At 42.8% G+C, this 14,708-nt stretch overlaps 1 protein-coding gene across 1 annotated transcript in view; it reads right to left on the minus strand.

Moving 5' to 3' along the window:
* Positions 1–3,019: 3,019 nt before the first annotated feature.
* TRABD2B (TraB domain containing 2B) overlaps positions 3,020–14,708 on the minus strand; it is a 252,380-nt gene continuing 240,691 nt past the window's right edge. Inside the window, exons 6-7 of the mRNA XM_081193184.1 lie at positions 11,991–12,248; positions 3,020–3,520 (exon numbers count right to left, since the gene is read on the minus strand). Coding sequence (XP_081049310.1) covers positions 3,298–3,520; positions 11,991–12,248 — 481 coding nt within the window. The 3' untranslated portion in view covers positions 3,020–3,297. The remainder of the gene's footprint in view (positions 3,521–11,990; positions 12,249–14,708) is intronic.

Genomic DNA, 14,708 nt, shown 5'->3' on the forward strand with positions numbered 1-14,708 from the left:
CCAATCTTCGGCACAAGTTGGTGCCTCTGTGCATCAACCTATGCTTGAGATTTTCTCTGGGGTACAGATCTATGTTGCTGTATTTTTGTTGTTGTAATTGCTTTTTACATTTGCTCATTTGAGTGAAGGTTGAATGTCCACAATAAATGGATTGTGCTTCTGTTTATTCAGTAAGCAGGGAAAGTCACGTGTAAAAGGGACAGCTGATTGCTAAACCAATTGTCTAATTTCTTGGACAAGACTGGAAAAGGAGATTAAAGGCCTATCTACATATTCAGAAGACTCACGTTGCGCTGTCCTTCTGGATTGTGCATCTTCATAATGCAGGGAAGGAGGCAAACAGTAAACAGTACAGTTATATGGTTTGTTATGTATGTAAAGAAAAGTTTGGGGCAGAACTGACTAAAGACTCATGCTTCATGGAGCTGCAATGTTCTGCAAAGAAGGGCATTCCTTTAAGATAAGGACATTCCTTTAAATAATCAATATCTGGCAATCCAAGGTTTTATTGCAGCACCACAAAGGAATGTACATTGTTTTACATCCTGCCCATGTTAGCTCTTTGTCCTGGATTTTAGTTTGCCTTCAGTTGAGCAGAACTCATGTAAACATGCTCTTAACTGGAATTGAATTAACATTAAGTCATGTAGTGTAAACTAATTTGTGGATGGAAATATAGAGCTAAAACTCTTGATTTAGCAGTCTTTGCAGCCCTTTTCTTATAAATGTTGGTACAAACGGATGTACCTAGGGACAGCAGCACATTTACAATTGGGTTCACATGGTCATTTTGGGTCGCATTTTCTCCATGTGAAGTAAAGCTAAAGGTAAAGGGACCCCTGACAATTAAGTACAGTCACAAACGACTCTGGGGTTTCAGCACTCATCTCACTTTAAAGGCCGAGGGAGCCGGCATCTGTCCGCAGACAGTTTTTCCGGGTCATGTGGCCAGCATGACTAAGCCGCTTCTGGCAAAACCAGAGCAGTGCACGGAAATGCCATTTCCCTTCCCGCTGCAGCAGTACCTACTTATCTACTTGCACTGCGTGCTTTCGAACTGCTAGGTTGGCAGAAGCAGGGACCGAGCAATGGGAGCTCACCCCGTTGCAGGGATTCGAACCGCCAACCTTTTGATCGGCAAGCCCAAGCGGCACAATGGTTTAACCCACAGCGCCACCCGCATGTCACCTCCATGTGAAGTACACCCAGGTAAAAGGACAGCATGAAGAAAGTACTCTGTGAATTGGAAAATGTGCAGAAAACTATTGCAACCCTTTCTACACGGGTTGCACCACCCTGAAGTACCACTGTGATTATAATAATTGCTGCGAAAGTCTGCCTGTGCCCTGCCAGTTTATAAGGTACCTTCTTCATGTGATGATGGGCAAGTCCAGTATGTGCTCATTCAGCAGCAGAAGATGTGACTGTGTGAACCAGTCCAGTAATGGGCATTAACATGAGATTCAGGCATGTATGTGGCCATCAGGCAGTTGCAGTGAAATGGGATGCTTCTGCTCTTCCAGGTGTATTGACACCACTGCTTGCCAGGACACGATAAGGAAAGATGGTGGTGAGGGGGCATCAGGTTAGTGGCGGGTGCAGATGTACGCACATTTGTGGCTGCTGCCGGCAACCCAAGGCTCCCTTCATTAATCCTAGCTTTTATTTTAGTTCTAAATTGCATGACTTTCTTACTCTTAGGGTTGCAAAGGAACGTTTGAAGCTTTGAAGTCTAACGGTGGCATTCAACCAAGTAATTGTGCAAGCACAAGGATTAGAACTAGTGGAATGATATTTCCTCCCTTCTCACTTGCCCTGCACCACCCCCAAATCTGCTCTGGAGGGTTGGGGACTCATGGGGGGAGGAGACGGGGAGAACATTCAATTGTGCAAGGAGACATTCACCTTAGTGAAACATTCACCTTACTGCTACAGTAGAAACCTCAGAAATAAGGGGCAGGAGGACAAATAAATGGTGATTTTCATAGAATTATTTCCAAGCCCATTTCAGGGCAGATGTTAGATGTCACATTTGGGGATTATTTCAGACATATACAGTAGATGAAATCCAGCACATCCATCAGGGCTAGCTTGGACTCCCCACATGATGGCAAATTAGCTACCATATATACTCAAGTATAAGCCGACATTTTCAGCACATTTTTTATGCTGAAAATGCCCCCTTGGCTTATGCTGGAGTGAGGCGGGCAGCGGTGGCGGAGGGATGAGTGGCACGAAAGCAGCCCTTTCTCGCTGCTGGTCCCGCCGCTGCCACCCACCTCTCACAAGGGCAGGCACAGGATCTGCCGTTGGAAGAGGCGCTGCGCTGTGCTGTGCCTCTCCCAACCGTGGCTCCTATGCCTGCTCTTGTGAGGGGCAGAGGGGGCGGTGGAGGGACCAGGGGCCTGAAAGTAGCCCTTTCGGGCTGCTGCTCCTTCCTCCTCCTCCACCTTAGCCACTGTCAGTGGTGGCAGCGGAGGAAAGAGCAGCTCAAAAGCAGCCCTTTTGGGCTGCTTGTTCTTCCTCCACCGCTGCCACCACCACCAGGTTTGTGGTGTGGTGAACCAGCTTATACTCGAGTCAATAAGATTTCCCAGTTTTTTGTGCTAAAATTAGGTGCCTTAGCTTATATTCCCGTCTGCTTATACATGATTATATAGGGTACTTAATCTTTGGCTCCTGGGATTTTTCTTAAATAGCCCTCATTGTGACCATGGTTCCTATTCTTGCTGTAGACACATGGGAAAGTAATGCTGGGTCCCACCACCACCACCACCATTGCTACTAGGAATGTGAATGGAAAGCTGAGTTAAGAAGCCCCAGAAGAAGCGATTCGGGAGAAGAATTTGTATTGGAAAGACCGCAATATTGTGCTATCTTACCAGAATATGAATTCAACTGTTATTATTGTTGATTGAAAAGGAATATAGAAATTTTTAATTTATATATTTTTTTCACTTTGGGGTTAACAAGTTTGTTAACATTTTTGCAGCAACAAAAAATAAATTTACCAATTGAATAAATACACTATTTTTCTTCTTCTTTTATATATATGAACACATATATTTTACAAAACCCCATAGCAGCATGGGAAATAAAGATCCTTCTACAAAAAGAAGATGTTAAGTCAGTGTACAAAATAAAGCTTTAGAGTTTCAAAATCATATCTGGGCAAGAGAGACGTATACCAGTTAGAGGTGCTTCTTCCATTCATTTGCCCAGGTGAAATAGTTCATTGAGAACATACACAATCCTTCTCCTCTTTTCTGGATATTGCACTTACAAATCCTTGTTTTGTCAGGAAGGACTGAGCAGATTCAACAGCAGAGATGTCGTTGCTACACAGACAGAAAGAGTTAAGAGTGATGCCATGTTGCTGCCTATGGCTGAGCTTTTGAGATGACGACGGAATGCAAGGTCTGGCTGGGGCTGCTGGTCCAGAGGCTTTGAAAACCAAACAGAAGGGTTGACTGAGATGTAGCTGTTGGTTATCCTGATGTGAGAAGGCACGGTGGTTGTCCTAGAAGAAAACACAGAAGGGCAAGGTTACAAGGTTACATTGGATTCCATGCATACTTGCCATTGGGTTTTTAAAATGTTGCTGGTGATTTTCAGTGCCAAAGGCCCAAATCTCCTCCCCCTCTATTGTCCCGAAAAGGTACAATTTTCCACATGACAAAACGCATATTCAATTGCTATGCAAATAGTGGGGCAAAGGACCTAATCCATAAACAATAGACTAGACTCAAAAAATCCTGTTGCCAAACCTGGTGTTTGGGCATATATATTGAAATGAGCATAAATAAACCTAAATACACTTGAATTAACATTGAAACTGTGGCCTTATTTCACGTAACTGATGGAAGTGTGCTTACCATGGGGATTACTTGTCAGCATGCAGCAAGTTTTCCTTAAGGGATAAATTTGTAATTGAAAGGAAAAGGGACTGATAAATTGCAATGGTGATTCATGGTTCTGTGTAAATATGCCATATAATGAACCTGATTTGAATTTGGGGTTTTGCTCATACAATTTTCTGCATGTGCTTCCTATTTATTTCCAAAACAAAAGTCATCATGGTGTGTGTGGTTTTTTTAAAAAAGACCTGAACAGATGTGGAGCCGATTCTATCAGAATATTCTCCATGTTGTTTTTGTAGTAGTTCTTGTTGTTTAAGGCTGGAGAACAACTAATACATGTTTCTCCTTTGGAAGAGGTCACTGTAATATTAACAGATAATCATGAATTTCATTAACGGTATTGTATCACATGAAAGTCATCAAAATCTTCAATGTGCCAGACTTCAAAGGAATTCTCACAATATTTTGAAATTGCACATAGCCTAGCCATCCACACAAACTATTGAACACAATTGGTACTTAGGGAATAACATGTATTCTTAATTGTGAAGGCAGGCAAATGGGTTGATTTGTTGCCTGGGTGGTGGCGAGATGTCGGTGATACCCCTTGCAGCAGTATCCACAGTACCTACCCTGGAAATATGGGCTGTGTTGGTGGTGTGGGAGGCTGAGGGAGCTCCATCTTGGTGGTGGCTCTCCAGGTGTGTGGGATGCTGTCACTTGTGGGATGCTGTAACCACCACCAACACAGAGCTCCCCAGCATCTCCCCACCCCACCCCAATGCTATGTTTTGGTTCTGCAGATTTCCAGCTGCCCCTAGTTGTTAATCTCAGGGAAAATACTGTGTGTTTGAAAGATGGTGTCCACAGAGAATAATCAGAGGTGGTGCTTAGGTTAATTCTTAGACAACTGCAGAGGGGAGAATGCCTTGTAAAATCCAATAACCTTTGAAGCACGCCCTTGGAGTGATTACTCCATCCTCAACCTAATGATTTAAAGATGTGAGAGTCCTTTCTGATTTGGCAACAACAAGAATTTCATCCTTATTAAAACCAGTCTGTCAGGAAACGATATATCATTCTCTGAGGAGGAAAAAAACACCCACCACCCTAACTTTAGAATTGCTATAACTGTTCAAGGTTATGTAGCTGGAAAATGGCACAGATTCTCACGAAGTGTCTGTGTGGTCCTCGAGCAGGAGATGACAACATTAACTCTTCTTTTTGCCCTCCTCCCCACTACCTCAGAAATGCTTTGATGCTTTTGTAATATTTTGGGAACATCCCTTCATAATTCCATACCATGACTTACCACCACAGTCGACACAGCCTCCCTTGAAGAACCCACCCCATTTTTCATCCAAGTCCCTGGGCTGAGACAAGCCTTTCTGTGTGTGTCGTTTATTTTGCCAGCCCTTCACAGACAACCGAGGAAGAATGAATTCAATAATAGATGCAAAGCATGGATGGTAACACTGCCTCATAAAAAGGCCTGCTTGCTGTTTCTGGGCTTACACAAGCGGTGACATTTCTTGATCTTTCAGACATGAAAAGCTGCCTTCTAACAATATGACACCATGGTCTTGGGGCTTATCCATTCCTAACTTTCCTCCGCTCTTTCCAGGCATGGTCCATGATTTAAAGTTCCATGTCTAAGCACCTTTTCTGTTGTTGCTCTGGAGCTTTTCTCACAAAAGCCCACTCTTTTAGAGCTCAGTTGGAGCAAACATCAATCCACAGAAAATGCTAATTGATGTTTGCTCTGATTCAGCTTCAAAGAGTGGGGTTTATGCAGGGCAAAAAAATCCCCAAATGCTTCGCCACTGAGCATCCAAGCAGAGACTATTACCTGGAAAGAGTGTGGCAAAAGACTAGTGTGGATAAGCCCTTAATACTAGCCAAACAACATAAAGGTTAAAATACCCAATAGATTACTCCAACTCCAACTTGAAAAGGAAAGAGCTCTGACTGATTAGTGCTAGCCATCTAGGTTCTCTTGCAACCTTTAGTGTTCTGAGTACAATCCCTTTCCTACAATTTTTCTATTAATAGTGGGCAAGAGGATGTTTTACACATCTGTGGTTTCTTCTTTAACCACAGCTAAAGTCCAGTTTGACAGCCAGGATACAGCATACACTGACACTTTCCCCTCTGATTAGGGGTGGACTTTGGTTTTTCAAATTTCAGTGGTGCCCTGTGAGGGGCCAAAATTTGCACCCCTACCTCTCACCCTCTGTTCTGCTCAATTTCCTGTCTTCCCTGTGGTGCCCCCTTTGCTCAGCACCCAGTGCAGCAGAACTGGTTCCACTGCCCTAAATTTGCCTCTGCTCTCATCCATGAATTAGAAATGCTTTGGAGCAGCAGTACATACCCTCTAACATGCAGTGTCCATTAGCAGGGTGAAACCTGACAACCTTTTGGGTCTATGCCTATTAAATACTGTAACTACCGTATTTTTCGCTCTATAAGACACACCAGACCTCAAGACTCACCTAGTTTTTGGAGGAGGAAAACAAGAAAAAAAATATTCTGAATCTCAGAAGCCACAACAGCAAGAGGGATCACTGCGCAGTGAAAGCAGCAATCCCTCTTGCTGTTCTGGTTTCTGGGATAGCTGTGCAGCCTGCATTCGCCCCATAAGACGCACACACATTTCTCCTTACTTTTTAGGAGGGAAAAAGTGAGTCTTATAGAGCAAAAAATATGGTATTTTTTTTTGTCACAGTCTACCTTGAGGCCTGAATTAATACTTCGGGGGGGGGGGATAAAAAACTCATCTACATGTACAGTGGTACCTCAGGTTACATATGCTTCAGGTTACATATGCTTCAGGTTACACACTCCGCTAACCCAGAAATAGTGCTTCAGGTTAAGAACTTTGCTTCAGGATAAGAACAGAAATCGGGCTCTGGCGGTGTGGCAGCAGCGGGAGGCCCCATTAGCTAAAGTGGTTTTTCAGGTTAAGAAGAGTTTCAGGTTAAGAACGGACCTCCAGAACAATTTAAGTACTTAACCAGAGGTACCACTGTACTACATACTTTCAAGGGTTTGACAAAGAATCTTACAGCAGGGAATGCAGTAGCAGGACAAAACGTACTGCATATACATTATAGATAACAGGAACGAGCCTAGATAATTTAAAAATTATTATTAAATTTTCTCTTAAATTAGGATTCCTACCCCTGTATTTAATCCCTGTTGACCTTTGTTGAAGTGGATGTTTTTCTCTTGTGTTTTACAGTGGAGCAGGATAGCCAGTTGTTAGCCTTCTACACATACAAACTAGATGCTAAACTATATTAAGACTTTTCAGAACTAGTTTTAAGGAACATCTGGTAAGTGAAAGCTTTGGATATGGAATATTTAAATGGAGAGGCTCCTATTTATAAATTAAAAGATCCACCAGAACATCTGCTAACAAGTGGTCTCCTGGAGCTCATCTGCCACCCACAGTTTTTCATCACCACTGATAAACATGTGCATGGATCATATGCAGAGGCTACCCTTCCTTTGAGGTGCTCAATGAACATGTGGTCAAGCATAGTGTAAACATGCTCTTCTCAGGCAGCAAACTACAAGTGCTTGCAAAGTTCGTGCTTTTGCAGGCCCACAAAATTAGCAGTACATCAGCTCACAGGAGATGGTGGTTGTGTAGTCATTGTTTGCCTTGTCTGTTTAATCTACACTAAATGTTTAAAAAAGATAGCGGCCTTGTAAATTGGACACATAGAGAAGAGAATTGCTACCAATGGAATTCCAATATTTCCAATATGGCCATGGAAAGGCCATAGCTCAGTGGTAGAGTATCTGTTTTGCCTGCAGAAGTTTCCAGGTTTGATCCCCAGCATCTCAAGTAGGACAGAGAACTCTCCCTAGATATAAAGGCCACCTGCAGAGGAAGTGTGGAAATGCCTCACACATCTTCCTCATGGCTCACCATGGTATATAATAGTTAGCATCAAGATATAGAAGGTGAGCTCCAAATCGTCACAAGAAGCTTACTGAGTGACCTAGGGCAAATTAGCCTCTCACAGCCTCCTCAGGTTGTATTAAGGATAAAAGGTGGGGAAGGATATTGTGCACCATCCTGAACTCAGAGGAAGGATAGAATTAAAACTTTAAAAAGAGATAAATAAATGGCATTTGTCTATGATGTGATCACGAACCCTTCTAGAAGCTGAAGAGGTCATGTAACAACCTAGCTTCTTGCATGCTATAGCTGTTCAGTAGGCAAAGCACCCCCAGGAACATGCTAGCACTCTTTAGCCTGGCAGGGAATGGCTCTCTTTAAAAGGCTGCTGAACCTGGCACTTGGAGCCCAGAAACTGAGAGCTTATGAGAGATGAACTCAACCAGACTTCAGAATTTGAAAAGGGTTTCCAGACTGCACTGTGCCCTGACACAGAAGTTCAATGGAAAGGACTCATGGGAGCTCTTACTTTCTGTCTGCCAACCCCAACGATCAGAGCCAAACACCTCTTCTGTGGAGGAGTCTCTGTGGGTTTGACAACAGATTCAATGGCTTTTATTTCTAAGAATTATAGTCTGTATTCCCAGCCCACAGGGTTCGTATAGTGACTTAGAGTCAATTAAAATGGAAGTCTATATAATAAAACAGGGGTTTTATTATAAAACCTGTGGCCCTCCAGATGTTGCCAGACTACATATTCCTTCTTGCCTGTCTATGCTGCCTGGGGCTGGGGGGGGGGGTAGGACCAGGTGTTCTCCATCCATGCAATTAAAAAACCCCATATAGAATACACATTCAAACACATTTTTAAAAAAGATCCTGTAGAGGTCTATAAATGAATTTGATCAAGCATAAATTAGCCTACACCAATATAAAGATTATAACCATCTTCCATAAACTCAGAAATGAGTCAGCCTGGTAATCCTGGGCAATTAGTTCCTTAAAGAGGGGACCATTATAGAGAAGCCCCTGGAGAGCAGCCTGGGGAAGACTCCTCCCTGCACACCATCCTCATTACAATCACATTGTCCATAGCTTGCCAAGTGGACTGCGGTGGAGTGTGAGGAGTGCAGTTGACATGACAAGGATGGCATGTGGTCTTGGGGGAATGCAAGATTAGCAGCGAGGCAGCAAAAATTGGTGGTGGTTGGCATCTTTTAGCGCCCATGTGGTCCTCAGTGAAAGCCTCTGGGCCCTGAGCCACAACTTGCTCACAGGTACCTTATTTTCATGTTCTGTTGTAAACTCAGATGGAAAAAAGTAATCCTACTTATTTCACGTTTTCCTGTGTTGTGTCAAATAGGCTTAACAATGGTAAAAAGAGAAATATTAACGGAGCATGAAAATTTGCTATGCAGACTGAATATAATGTCATGCTATGGGTGTGAGCGCTAAATTCCTTGCCTCTACTTTAATAATGCAAAGCCTAAGTAGCAGGACTTGAACCCCTGTGAGATTTTTAAAAAATAAAAAATGGCTTCCTCTCCTAGCTGGCTGATCATATGAAAATGCATAAAGAACACATGTTCGGAGGGTTCAATTAATATATCCTGCACACTCTGACCAGACAACTAATCCAAAAAGCTCTACTAAAGCCATCAAGGGAAGGAGAGGATGCTGGCAGAAACAATGAGTGGGGAGATTTACTTTTTCCTCACAGACACTGTTGAGTTATGCCGTGCCGTTATTTTACTTGCACGTCTTGCCTGCATTTATCATATTTATCAGGAAGCTGGGGATGTCAAGAGCAGATGTTGGACCAGTTGCACAGGTGCAGACTCACGGGCTTGGGCAAGGCTCTGCTGATACAGCGGAAAGGTGGATGTGAGCCTCCTCTATTAGCTGATTTATGCCTGGAGCTTCTTGCCAGATGCGGAAGAAGAAATACATGGGGACGTAATTTAGAGACTCCTCACAAGATTACATAATGCAGCTTGGCTACCTTGAGCACTTGGCGACGCCCCTTTCCCTCGCACAACTGGGTTGCTTGAAGAGCGATAAAAGTATTAGGCTTCCTCCCTTTTTCAAATGGCATCTTCATGATTGTGAGAATGAAACCCAGGTGTGATGTTTATTCCAGATATATTAATTTGGAATAAAACCAATAGTCACCTGAAACTGAGGTTTCATTCAGCCATTCAAACAAAGCGAAGACTTATAAATTCTAAGGTGAGAGCAAGCGCAACACTCTTAAACAACAGAGACTGCTATTTTTATACATGCGGTGAGGTAAATTGCAACCTGATAGCCTATCACATTCAACCGCGATGCAGCAAAGGATGGTTGCTGATGCTTTGGGATGCCCATCTAAATCCTGTCACAAAACCCAGCCTCTTTCACATTAACTAAGTATCAGATAATGCTCTGAGCATGGACAGCATTCTCATGCTACTTCTAGGGAAGGATAATTTATATGGTATTCTTTCAGACTTCTATAGGTGGGAAAGACCTGTAAAAGCTTGAAAATACAAGACATGTAGCAACCTGCTTTGAACTGAAGAGGCACCTGGTCAGATTATTGGGAAAATGGGACAGCCATGCCCAAAACCATACAAAGCAGCAGGAGGGCACCAGGTTGGGAAAGACTATATTACATCAATCAACGTTTCAGAAGGAGGACACAGTTTCTAAAGCCTTTGAAGTCAGTGTTAGCCTATGAACTGTGGCTGAGCATTCTCAAGGTTGACAAAGTTTCAGGGTGGCTTCCAAAGGCAGATACCATTCAGATGGCATAATCAGACTCTCCCAGGGGTCCAGAGAAGCCTGGCCCACTTCCAGCATTTAAAGCCGCTGGTCATAAGAAAAAATTTAAATGACAGCAGCCAAAAGCAAAATAAGGTATCCAAAATAGAGTGAGGCATAATTTGAATACATCTTTTATTTAATGAACACTTATGTAGCTGAGATACGTTTTGGTCTGCAATATACGGAGCTGAATGGCTCCCCTGACCACCACCACCTTGCCTCTGATTGGCTGCCTGACATAAACCTGGCATGTCTCAGCTCCAATGCCACTCACACAATATCTTCCATTTTTGCATAACTGGCTCCCTTCTTTTATACCTTTGTGCCATTTCCAACCTTTTAAATAAGATATTAGTTTACCAAACAAGGAGCTTGTAGGTGTCTCAAGACCTCTGTGGGGGAAGGTTAGATGGCCAAAAATAATAATAAATCTGATTCTTATTCTTTATTTCTACTGTTCTCATGTATACCACTTAAGAGTTTTATTATATTAAGCAACATTTAACTCTATATACATTAACAAAAGCACCTATGCCTCTTCTGAAGAAATGCAGCCTCTCCATTAATTAAGATAGGCACTATATTTTGGTACTGTGATGAAATGCAATGGAAACAATGGGCATTTATTCATTTCAGGGGCAGTTAAATGAAATTAAACACCATTGTGACTGACAGCATTCTGTTTTGCATCACTACATTGCCTACAAGGAAAGGGCAAGTGCCTGAAATTCCAGCACAATTGATAAGGATTGCTAGCAATGGCTATAATTAGTGCATTTTATTGCACTTGACTGCCTTCACCATTGGGGTGGAGTGTTTCTCCTCCTTGCTTTCTCTCTCTTACACTGTTAACATTGAGGCTGAAAGAGCTATCATATCTAAAAGAAACTGATAGTTGCTTATGTTTTGTTGTCTTTCGGGACTGAGTATCCACTGTCAGCATGCCACATAAATGCCATTCTTGGTACTATTATTTTCCATTCAAGTACAACTTGGTTTGCCTTCCACATATATAGAAAGCACACACACTGTGGGGGAGGCAAAGATGCCAAGGAAAATGTTCTCTCTTAAACTGATGAAACATGAGGGCAAAACTCAGTCAATAGAAATTGGGAAGAGAGGTCAAAGATTATCTTTCATAACACAGGGCTTGTCCACAAAACCAGTTATCTCTGCAGAGCAACTGAATAATGCTATTTGTTCTTAGCTGAAAGCCCATAATCTTATCTTTCTCCTTCTCTTTCCCCTGATTGCTTGTTTTCTCTGTACCCTGATTTCACTCATAATCACTTAAAAGGTCTGATCAACTTTATTCCCTACTTCTGCACTACAGCAGGAAAAAGCACCATCTGGAAATGGTGTCAGAAAAGTGCTTCAGATGTTGGAAATCCCTGAGCAAGCCCTTGTAGACTCACCCATCTTCTATCCGAACCCAGAGGTCATTGAATTGTCTTTGGCGATGGTTTTTATACTGCTTCTTGTGCCACTTCTTCTGCCGCCCAAACTCTTCCAGCTGACTGATGCTGTCTGGCAGTAGAAGATGTGGAGGAAGACTGTCTTCTTCACTGGACTGAGGAGGCACTGAAGATGATGATGGTGGCACAGGGTCAAAAAAATGGATAGCAGGTGTGGCTGTTGCAGAGGATCCTCTAGAGGGTGCATTGATGTTTGTTCTGGGGATGCAAAACAAGCTTATCAAGAAGATCTGAAACAACTGGGTTGAACTTAATTCACACAATGCCACGATTAGGCACAACAGATAGCATACAATACAGTCATACCTTGGGATAAATATGCTTCAGGATAAGTATTTTCGGGTTGCACTCCGCGGCAACCCGGAAGTAACAGAGCGCGTTACTTCCGGGTTTCACCACTCGCGCATGCACAGATGGTCAAAATGACATCACACGCATGTGCGGAGGCAGTGAAATGTGACCTGCAGATGCGCAGTCGCATTTTTTGTTCTATTCAGGATGCGAACAGGACTCTGGAACGGATCCCGTTCACATCCCGAGGTACGCAATATTGGTGGTGTAAATATTAGCAGTGCAAAGGTGGCTGAAGTCTTATGTTGTGCCTTCCATGGGAAGGAAGATCAAGAGCCATAAAAGTTGTGGATCTGCCTCCTTATTTTATTCGGAGCACACAAGTCAGACATCAGCAAGCCTGTCCTGGGCAAACAAACCTGATCTGGGGAAGTGAATGAGAGCCTGAAGCTGAAGAATGAATAAACTGCTAACAGTGAAATCTTTTTCTTTGGAATTTTTTGGGAAACCAACTACTTTGAGCAATGGACTTTCACTCACAATCTTATCCCTCCTTACCTCCCCACTGCAGCCCTCTGTGTGCTTACAAAATCTGTTCTAGACTAGAGGGTTGGAGGAATCTTCCAGAGCACAGGGAGGGATGAGGGAGCTACAGAATGGAGAAGAACAAGTAGGATCTCCTTGTTCTTAGAATCATATAATTGTAGTTTTGGCAGGGGCCGCAAAGGTCATCAAGTCCAATCCCCTGCAATGCAGGAATCTTTTGCCCAACGTGGGGCTTGAACCCTGGGACCCTGAGATTTACGGCCTCATGCTCTACCGACTGAACTTTCCCAGCAGGATTCCCCAGGTACAATGCTGCATCTCACACTAACTTTGCACAGGCACTCAGTAAGGATGCTTCCGGTTTCTGTTTGGGAGAAAGATGTTAGATTCACATAACCATATTGTTCCTTCCAAATCTATGATGGTCTTATCTTTGAAGAAGTAGAGTTTCATTTTAGTTTCATTACATTTTTGATAATAGTACAAAACATATAACGTGGCAGCTTTGGGCCTTGTGCCATCATTTTGCTACTGCATCAGAAGCAATGCCAAACATGAGCTAATATCACTTTATAGATTCCCATAAATTCCACAATGGGAATATTTGTCAATTCAAGAATTCTACCCTTCTTTACATATAACTTTCATCCTCTGCCCACAGACCACAAAGGCATCTGTCTTGTTGTATGCAAATCATGTAAGTATGGAAAAGCTTTCAACATACATAATTATTTGCCATTTTATATCCCCCTCCCAAGTATTTGGCTGCAATTGTTAAGGTTTTGGTGACAAATGCTTGTATATCTCATCACCTGAAACTGCCACACTCCAGCAGTGTAGAAAGGAAAGCATATATAATATACATAGGGTCTTGTGGCTTGCATTTAGGAGACACTAACATATGTGATGATGATGCAGTAGTAGTAGTAGTAGTAGTAGTAGTAGTAGTAAGAATACCTTAACATATTCAATGGCAATATGTCTTTGATCTGTCACCCTACTGAGGAGAACCACATAAACTGTGAGATGTTTAATCTTCTTCATTTTATCTTAGGACTCAAATGTCTCAGTAAAAGGAAGAGAGGAGGTGGAGATATTTGTTGCAATCATTGGCATTTCACTCATAGGGGTTAAACTTATGCTTGAAACATGTAGCAGTGGGTAGCAGTGGGTTCTTCTTAGCTGGTTCGCACATGCCATAGAACTGGCTACAGTCCATTGACTGTACAGTGGTGCCTCGCAAGACGAAATTAATCCGTTCCGCGAGTCTCTTCGTCTAGCGGTTTTTTCGTCTTGCGAAGCAACCCTATTAGCGGCTTAGCGGATTGGCGCTATTAGCGGTTTAGCGGCTATTAAAGGCTTAGCGGCTTAGAAAAGGGGGGGGGGGAGCGAAAAAAATCTCAAGACTCGCAAGACATTTTCATCTTGCGAAGCAAGCCCATAGGGAAATTCGTCCTGCGAAGCGCATTGAAAAACGGAAAACCCTTTCGTCTAGCGGGTTTTCCGTCTTGCAAGGCATTTGTCTTGCAGGGCACCACTGTAGTGTGCAGCCACCGTCCCACAGTCATCTATGCCTCCTCTTCAAAATTTGTGCTACTTGAGGACTATACTCATTTTGGAAGGAAGTTATATTTATTGGGAATACTTAAAACAACAAGAACAACAACAAGTAGAACAATAAGAACAACAGGAAAGGAGAAATAGCTTCCATTGTTTCTCAGGAACCATGTTTCATAATCTTTGCCCCTGAAATAAAGCCATTTCATTTCTCTTACCGTCAAGAAAACCCCATTATGCAATAAATGAAACTCTGAGAAAATG

The sequence above is a fragment of the Podarcis bocagei genome, assembly GCF_964188305.1.
Source record: "Podarcis bocagei genome assembly, chromosome: 5".
NCBI lineage: Eukaryota > Metazoa > Chordata > Lepidosauria > Squamata > Lacertidae > Podarcis > Podarcis bocagei.